The 8,836-nt window shown below is 60.8% G+C and overlaps 1 protein-coding gene across 1 annotated transcript in view; it reads right to left on the bottom strand.

The window, feature by feature from the left end:
• Positions 1-8,836, bottom strand: part of LOC102240990 (acyl-coenzyme A synthetase ACSM4, mitochondrial) — a 58,225-nt gene that overhangs the window by 48,284 nt on the left and 1,105 nt on the right. The window contains exons 3-4 of the mRNA XM_014535854.1: positions 4,559-4,621; positions 4,216-4,325 (exon numbers count right to left, since the gene is read on the bottom strand). Of these exons, the coding sequence (XP_014391340.1) occupies positions 4,216-4,325; positions 4,559-4,621 (173 nt within the window). The remainder of the gene's footprint in view (positions 1-4,215; positions 4,326-4,558; positions 4,622-8,836) is intronic.

The following is an 8,836-nucleotide window of genomic DNA, read 5'->3' as shown; positions in this document are numbered from 1 at the left end:
GGAACGTTGGAGTCTGCAGCAAGCAAGCCTCCCTGCTCGCTTCAGTGCCTGGCTGCCGGCCGCCATCTTGGCTGACAGTTAATTTGCATATACTCACTGATTAGCCAATGAAATGGGTAGCGGTCGTACGCCAATTACCATGTTTCTCTTTTATTAGTATATATATAGTTTGTTTGTTTGTTTTGTTTTGTTTATTCTCACCCAAGGATATTTTTCCATTGATTTTTAGAGAGAGTGGAAGGGAGAAGGAGAGACAGAGAGAAACATTGATGTAAGAGAGACACATTGGTCAGTTGCCTCCTACATGCACTCTGACCAGGGCCCGGGAACCTGCAACCTTGGTACGTGCCCTTGACCTGATTCGAACCCAGGACCCTTCAGTCTGTGGGCCAACGCTCATCCACTGAGCCAAACTGGCTAGGCCTTCCCATGTCCATTTCCCATCAGTTCTGAACTTGGAAGAGGACCAGGTGTTATTTGAGCCCCTGTCCCAAGCCAACCTAGGATGTGGGGCCATTGCACCAAGGTCGCAAGATATAGCAGCACCAAGGAGAAAAGCTAGGAGACTGCACACATAGGTTGCCGTATTTGTGAATCTAGAACATGTGCATATAAAGGCAAGAGGGCTAATGACCTGCCCCAGGGCATTAATACCAGCTTATAGCTGGAGAGCTGAATTAGGAGTGGGCTCCGTTCTGTGTTCAGGAAGATCTACGTGATGTCACTATTGTGTGTTCAGGAGGGAGTTCTACACAGTATCACTATTATGATCACATGGAGACCACACAGCTCTGCAACAGGTGTTAACCTGTCAATGTCAGAGCAAGACCGGCGGGGTAAGGACCTGGGGGACAGGACAGAGTTGGCCACTGGGCAGTGGCAGGAAGAGGGCGGCCACCCCATGACTGCTGCAGTTGCCCTGAGCTGGGCCCCGGGACCCACGAGAAGGAGCTTCTTGGGCCGACCTCTCACCCGTCGCAGCCATGGGGCAGCTGTGTTGTCCAGGCTGACATTTCGCATGCCTCCTGCTGTTTGGATTTCTCTCGCCTGCCCTTCAGCTGACACTGTGAGGCAGATGCCCTAGGAGTGGTCCTGGCCTGAATACCAGCTGGAGAACTATGGGGACAGGAGCAGGGCTTTGCCTCTGACAGGCTGGCTCGGGTCAGCTCAGTGCCCACCGCTGCACTGAACTGACACGACACCTGGCATGAGTCCCTCCTAACCCTGTTGCTCCGTCCTGATGGCTCCTGCCCGCCCTGTGTCCCCTGCATGGACAACACACCAGCAGACATGACACAGCCCCACATCCCTGCTGGCCTGTGGTGTGTGGTTCTTGACTGCGTGTAGGAAAGTTTTCACAACACAAGCCCAGCTGGCTTTTGCAGTGTTTATTAAAGCTGGGGACAGTGAACCACAGGGAGGGCTTAAGGTAGGAGAAGCAGAGCGAGAGGAAAAGTGAGGGAAAGGGGGCCTTGGAGACAGGGTCAGGGGGTAGCCTGGATCGAGCTGCTCCCCTGGTTGCAAGTCTCGTGGGGTCCCTTAGAGCAGCGGTCGCCAACCTTTCGGACCTCACGGACCACCAGTGGCCCTCGGACACAGGCTGGCGACTCTGCCTTAGGGTTTAGGACAGTGATGGCGAACCTGTGACATGCGTGTCAGAGGTGACATGCGAACTCATTTTTTGGTTGATTTTTCTTTGTTAAATGGCATTTAAATGTATAAAATAAATATAAAAAATATAAGTCTTTGTTTTACTATGGTTGCAAATATCAAAAAATTTCTATGTGACACGGCACCAGAGTTAAGTTAGGGTTTTTCAAAATGCTGACAGGCCGAGCTCAAAAGGTTCGCCATCACTGGTTTAGGAGAAAGAAGAGCAGGACGAGGCATGGGTGTGGCTCTCTTGTCTTGAGGCTTTTTATCTCTTGTTGGTCTGCCAGAACCCTGGGGGAGGTCTCAGGGGAGGGTCCTCATAGAATGCTCATTCGCATTCAGGCGTGTCCTTCAATATGCTGACCCATCAGAATGAGTGCATAGAGGGGCCGGGGTGCTTTCTGGTGAGTTTTCTTTTCAAAGCGTGTCCCTGAAGAGGGACCAGCACCCAGGCTCTCCTGTCAGGGCCGCCTGGAGTGTGTAAACCACTGCTCCTTAGTGTCCAGGACTCTCCCGAGCTTCTTACTATCCTGCCTCACGGTCCCATCCCCATGTGCTGACAGGGTCCTGCTGCTCGGGCTGAGGGCACAGCAGAGACCTGCCTGCACTGCCTTTCAGGGTGGGGGAGGGGGGCTCTGAGCCCGGGAGGAACCCAGGGGTCCAGGAGATGGCCATGTAGGCTCAGGGCTGTAGAGTGGGTGTTGAGGTCCCTGCAGCCAGAGGGGCCTGGAAGAAGGAGGGGAGAACAGCCTTCCCACCACAAACCCAGCGCCTCCCCAACTTGGGAGCCTCAGGGATATGAACGGTGTGGCCAGGCTGGCCCAGCTCCTGCCTCCCTGGAGACCTGACAGTCTGCTGATGCCTTGGGCAGCTGGTGGCTCTGGGCAAGGTGGGCATCTCTGTGAGCCAGAATACCCTCCTTGACAAAGTGCGGGTCCTGACCCGGACCCACTGGCTTTAGAGGTCACAAGCAGAGGGAAGGGCTGCTGGACTCCCCCAACCCCAGTGCCAACTCCTAGGAAAGGTGCCTTGTGCCTGAGGGGCCTGGGCCAGATGAAGTCCCGAGTAACGGGATTTGGCTCCTCTGATCCATCTTGGACTGGCTGCTCCCTATTCTAGGTGGACATTTTCCTCTTTTTTTGAGGGTTTTTACTTTTTATTTTCTTCTAAAAAAAATGTCCCTTCAACCTCACTGCCTTGACATGCGCCTAGCCCTAGGAGAGGGGCAGGCAGCCTTTCTGCCGCGGGCCTGGCCAGTGGGGGTCTTCGATGCCGCCTCCATGTGAAATCTCCTGTGAGAGCCCCTGCGAGTGACGTTCAGGACCAGAGTGTGCGGGCTCATTCCGCCTCGTGCTGTGTCCCTTGTCGCTCCTCCCATGACCCTTCCTTGGGATGTTTGGGGAGAGGGTCTCAGCATGAGGGTGCGGGTGTGCGTGTAGGTGCATGTGAGGGTGCAGAGGGCAGGGTGGGCTGAGGGCAGGGCCTCGGCCGTAAGAACAAAGGGCAGCAGGGAGCATGTCTACGTGTCCGCCTGTCTGCCTGTCCGTCCGCCCGCCCGGCTTGCCTCACCTGCCTGGGTCTGCGAGCCTGCTCACACCCACCACCCTGCGGTCCGCCATGCTGGGCTGGGCCAGGGTCTGAGCACCTTCAGCCACTCCAGGAAGCGAGTCCCTGCTCTTGGCCACTGTGTGGCTGGAGGAAGAAGCGTGAATCTAGGCTGCAACTCGGGCTCCCACCACCGACTGGCTGAAGCAGGGACCAGATGATGTCTCAGAGCCCTATGGTAGCCATGGCAACCAGCCCCTTTAGATACTGCCACCCCAAGTCACTCCTGACAGCTGAGGGGGCAGGCAGTGCCGCTGATGGGTCCACGCCAGGGTCCCCAGGGGGTCAGATCAGGCCTGGCTGGGTGGTGGCTGTTCCCACACGAGCTGTTGAGAGCTTCATGGACGTCCAGATCCCTGTCCCTCTCTCGGGACATGGCCCAGGCTGCTCCAGGCCCTGTCTGACCCCCCGTGGAGGCAGAAACAGTGTTCTTACAGCCCCTGCTAAGTGGAGGACTTCAGGTTAGGCTTGCCCCAGGGGCTGAAGGCCAGGCCCAGGTTCCTGAGAAAATAATGGGTGAAGCAACAGGAGGAAGAGCAGAAGGAGCTGCCCAGCCCAGGTGGACAGAGCCAAGCTTTTGATCCACCTCTGACCCCAAAGGGCCTGCCAGCCCTACCTCTGGCTGCCAACCTCTCCCCTGACTCTCGGTGTGTTGATCACATAAACACAATTACACAGCCCCTCAGCCTTCAAAGGCCCCAGCTTAGCTCCACTGCCACAGGCCTTGCTCTCCACCTGCAGGACTCTGGGACTTGGGCCACACTAAGCAGACAGTCTCCAACCCTGAGGAAATTAGCCACACACCTGGGACCTTGCACCTGCGCTTCCCTTGCCCTGCACCCCAGGCCCTTGGTGAGGCCTCCCCAGATGTCTCAAGACCAGGACTTCTCAGCAGGGGCACGACACAGCACTCTCCTGGGTGCTGCAGGGCATGGAGCACCCAAGAGCCAGCCACACCTATCTCTGCAGCCCCTGGTCGGCCCGAAGGTCCCTGGATGTGCACCACCCAGTCAGGTCCCAGGAAGGCCACCTGAGAGCCCAGCTTCCTGGCCAGGCCCAGCCCACACCTGCTGAACAGAACAGCACAGGGCTCCAGATTGGGGGCGGTTGGCGGGTGAGAAGAGGGGTTGGAAGGGAGTCTGGAGCCGGCAGAAGGTTCAAGGGGGTGAAGGTGGAGATGGGGTCACACACAGGCCCAGGGAAGGGAAGACGGTGCACATGGGTGGGCCTCACAGTGGCTCCTCTGAGCTCCCAGCACCTGATAGGACTCAGGGCAGGGACCAAGATGCCCAGGCCTCACCTGCTCTCTCCAATGTGCACCGCCAGGCAGCCAGTGCACACCAGAGCCAGACTCGAGTGCCAGCTTCAGGATGCAAAGGGGAACAGAGCCTGGACTGGCCCCACCTTCCGGGACTGACACCAGAATGAGACAGTGGACATAACACGGTCCTATGGCCACTCTTTGTAAGAGGCCTCTACTGGCCCAGTCCCATGGGACCCTCCCCAGTCCACAGCCAGTGATGGTCCTTCCTGTGTCCACAGCTCAGCCGTGGCCCTTGACAGGAAGCTCACTGGTTGGGCTGCTGTCACGTAAGCACAGGGGCTCAGCCCCTCCCTGGGGATCAAGAGGGCTCCGAGCCAGCTGAGGGTCTGGCCAGCTCTGCAGGGACATAGGTGGGGCAGCACAGGGCAGGTCTGGCTTCTGCAGCTTTGACCTTGGTCAGTGCAAATGGTCCCCAAATCCAGGGCCCTGAGGGGCTGCAAGGCCTCCTGGAGGGGGAACTGGAGGCTCTCAGAGAAGATCCACAGAACCTGGGCATGTGGCCAGATGGGCCCCAATGGCTCAGCTCCGGGTTCCGTGTGACGTGTGAGCATAGACAGTCCATGCCCCTCCCCACCCCGACTCCCGGAAGGTGGAACAGTATGATGGTCCAGCCTGCTGGTGGTTGTTTTATTTGTGGTGGGGGGTGACTCTGTCAGTCACTGAGGGCTTCTTAACCTTGGCTGAGTCAGGGTATTGTGAGATTTGAGGAGACAGACGGATGCTGCCCCTCCAGGAGAGCTCATGTTTTACAGATTCAGGGCCCAGGCCACACTCAGGTGCCGCCTCAGCCCAGCCTCTGTCACGGGGGACTGAGCCACCTGCCGAAGCCATGGAGCGCCTCCCATTGGCCCGCAGCACAGAACCAGGGAGCAGGCCAGCCAGGACTCGGACCTCTCCCCTGGCTCCCAGTGCCGACAGGGAGCCCGATGCCCACGTTCACCCCCCACCCTGCAGGCCTAAGTCCCTGGCAGGAGCCCCCTTACCTGTGGCCTTCATTAGGGTGGAGAGCAGGTTAGTGAGGGGTGACTGAGAGCCAAGGTCAGTGGACTGGGACATCAGGGGTGCACACCCCTGGGGGGCCCCAGATGACAGGCTGAGGGGCTGGAAAGGGATCAGCTTGACTCAGTTCAGGGCTGATGGGGACAGTGCTGTGGACATGAGCATGGGGGGCTGGCCCACCCAGACCACCACCAATCAGGGGCTGTAACTTGGACAACTGGGCTGGGCCATGCTGGGCCACCAGAGCTGGGAGGGGCAGGGGCAGGGGCAGGCTGGGAATTGTCAGCTTTTGGTAAAAATTTTTAAATATTAAAAACTGCTCATGGAGTAGGGACAGTACATGAGAGATCACTGATGTATGGGAGGCATGAGGGCACTGGGAGGAGTGTGGGACTGGGACTGTGGCCCCAGCTATGAACAGAGATCTCAGGGACATGCCCCGGGCTCTGCCCAGGCAGGCCCTGACTCTCGATGACCTCATGAGCCGTGGGATCTCCAGAGTGACCAGCCATGCCTACTGGCCAGCTGCATGCCCCGCTGGCCCCACCACCGGGAACACAACCCAGGTGTCATTGCTCCCACATCACCCTTCAGGGGAGCCAGCAGCCCTCAGCCAGTCGTCAGGGGAACCCCCCTGTGCTCCCAGGGACCTGAATGGGTCTTAAGGCTGGACTTCCAGGTAAGGGCCAGGGAAGAGGGCCAAGGCACCTCCAAATCTCAGAGCAGGAAAGGCCTCAGGGTGACTGGCCCCAAGTCAAGTGTGGGTCAGCTGAGGAGGGGACACAGATTGCCGGCCCTGGGGCTGTGCCGACAGCTCCTGGGAGAGGCCCTCCCTGCGAGACTGCCACCCACAGAGCCTTCAGGGCCCCCACCTCCAAGCTGGTGGGGGTGCCCACCACACCGAAGGGCATGCCAGCCAGACCAGCAGGAAGCGAGCGGAGAGCCAAGCGCCACCTGCCCGATCCAGGACTCTCTCAGGTCCTCAGGGTCCTCTCTGAGAGGAGAGAAAACACCAAGCAACCGCTCCACAGCTCGCCTGGGGACCACCCTCCCTGCCATGCGCGGGCCTCTGGGTGGGGGGAGGGGCCACAGAACATGCAGGAGAGCTCCGTTCCTCCAAGCAAAGCAGCACCCACATGGCCTGGCTCGGACTTCACTCGTCTGCCCCCAAATGTGGTGAACCTGCCTCAACTGGGCCTCCGCAGGCGGAGGGCGGCCCTCAGAGGCAGCGAGAAGGCCCAGGCCTCCACAAACCCCCCCCCCCCCCCAGAAGCTTCCCAGCCAGACACACAAGAACGGTTCATCCACTGCCCACAAGCGGCTCCTCCACCGCCCAGACCATGTCCACGGTGCCATGTCCACGGCGGGCCTGGGGGGACACAGGGACACTGAGCCTGGCGACTAGGTGGGGTCGGTCCCTCTGGTTGCCTCCTGGGACTCTTCTGCACCGCCGGCCACTCAGTTAGCTCCTCCACGGAGACCTTGAACAGAGGGATGGGTCCTACAAGGCAAGGCAGGGCCCCAGGTGGGCACTCTTGGGAGTGCAGAAACCCAGCTGCCTTTGGCCAAACATCAAGAGGAACTGGGCGCGAGAGGACTGGGCCTCTCAGGCTTGGCCACAGGGTCAAGTGAGGCTGCTTGCCACCCCGCAGCCCGTCGGAAGTAGTGCCCTGTCTATGAGAAGAACCGCCTCCCTCGGGGATGCAGAGGGAACGGGGCAGCCAGCGGATGTGCCATGGGTAGGGCTCTCTGCCCAGCAGCTGCCACAAGCCCCACACCCTCCTACGGGACAGACACAGGAGGTCTCAACTGGGAAGACCCGGGGTGCCAAGTGGCTAAGTAAACAGCGGGAGTCCAGCTCTTATCAGCGGGTCTTTCTGTCCCTGAACCTGTGAGGTGGGCCGGGGTGCAGGAGAGGGTCAGGACTGGGGGGAATGTGCCATGTGGGACCCACAGGACTGTGGCTGCGGCCGGGAGCTGGGCAGAGGCAGCCCTTTCCCAAGCCCACCCGGTGTGCAGCCCCCTGTCCGAGGCAGTGCGCTCCCCCCATCCGTCTGCTATCCACTATCTCCCCCAAGAGGGTAGAGCCGCTGGCACTCACAGGCTCACCTCCTCCAGATCGACCACTCATCCGCTGGGATGACAAGCCCTGGGCAGGCAGACAGGGGCAGGTGGTGAGGCCAGGTCAGTCCTGGGGCCCCGGAGGAGCAAAAGTTCAAGCCCAAACCCTCACCTTGTGCTTGTCATAGACGGCAGCCTCCTCTCAGGTGGTCGGGTGCAGCTGTGGGGTGCTGTGGGGCAACGGGGTGCCTCGCTCCAGGCCTCCTTGGGGTCTGGCAGGGAACTCTGGGGAGGGCTGGCAGGTCCCGCCCCCCATCCTCCCAGCAGCCCGCAGCCCCCAGGCCAGGGCCGGAAGGAGGAGCCAAGAGAGGGGAGGAGGAGGAGGGTCCACTGGGCCCCGGAGGTCAACAGAGCCGCCACAGCCACAGGCTCTCCTGTGGGCAGAAAGCAACCCCCTGGGGCCGCCCCGAAAGGGGCATCGTCCCTTTCCCACTTCCCTCGTGACCCTCCACTCCAGGGACCAGCGCACCCTCTGACGGCCAGCAGACCCTCTGCCTTCAGGGTGGAGCAGTCAGAGCCGCTGGCCTCACCGAGCCCAGGCGCGGTCACAGGCACGGAGGCCTCCTCCGTGGAGCTGGCGCTGAGCGGCTGTGGCTCCCGCGCCTTCCGCCTTCCGTCCCCTCCCCGAGCTCAGGGCGAGTCTTCATGTGTCACTGCTGCTCCCGGCAGACCAGTGGGGCCGGGGGTGGACCCGACAGACCTGGCTGCCTGCCCGGTCAGCTCCCAGCCAGTGGGGCAGCCCAGACCTTGGAGGTGGCTGGTGTGTGACCCAGACACGCTCCACACACGAGCAGCACTCCATTCCACAGGGACCAAGGCGCCAAGGGAGCCCAGGCCCGGGAGACCTGCCCCCGGTGAGTGCACGTGCGAGGAGGTGGTCGTCGGGAGGTGTCGGAGGCGGTCGGCGATCCACGCTGGCAGGGCCCGGGCCCGGGAGACCTGCCCCCGGTGAGTGCACGTGCGAGGAGGTGGTCGTCGGGAGGTGTGGGAGGCGGTCGGCGATCCACGCTGGCAGGTGACTGACTGCAGACCCCCCACAGCTCCCCGCCCTTCAGCTGATCAGCGCCCGGCCCTGCGCCTGCGGCTCCACCTGCTGGCTACCCCCTGATCTGCACGCTCCTCGAGGGGAGGGTC

The sequence above is a fragment of the Myotis brandtii genome, unplaced genomic scaffold, assembly GCF_000412655.1.
Source record: "Myotis brandtii unplaced genomic scaffold, ASM41265v1 scaffold152, whole genome shotgun sequence".
Classification (NCBI taxonomy): domain Eukaryota; kingdom Metazoa; phylum Chordata; class Mammalia; order Chiroptera; family Vespertilionidae; genus Myotis; species Myotis brandtii.
Note: the sequence above shows the minus strand (reverse complement) of the source record. Positions and strands in the feature narration are given on the sequence as shown.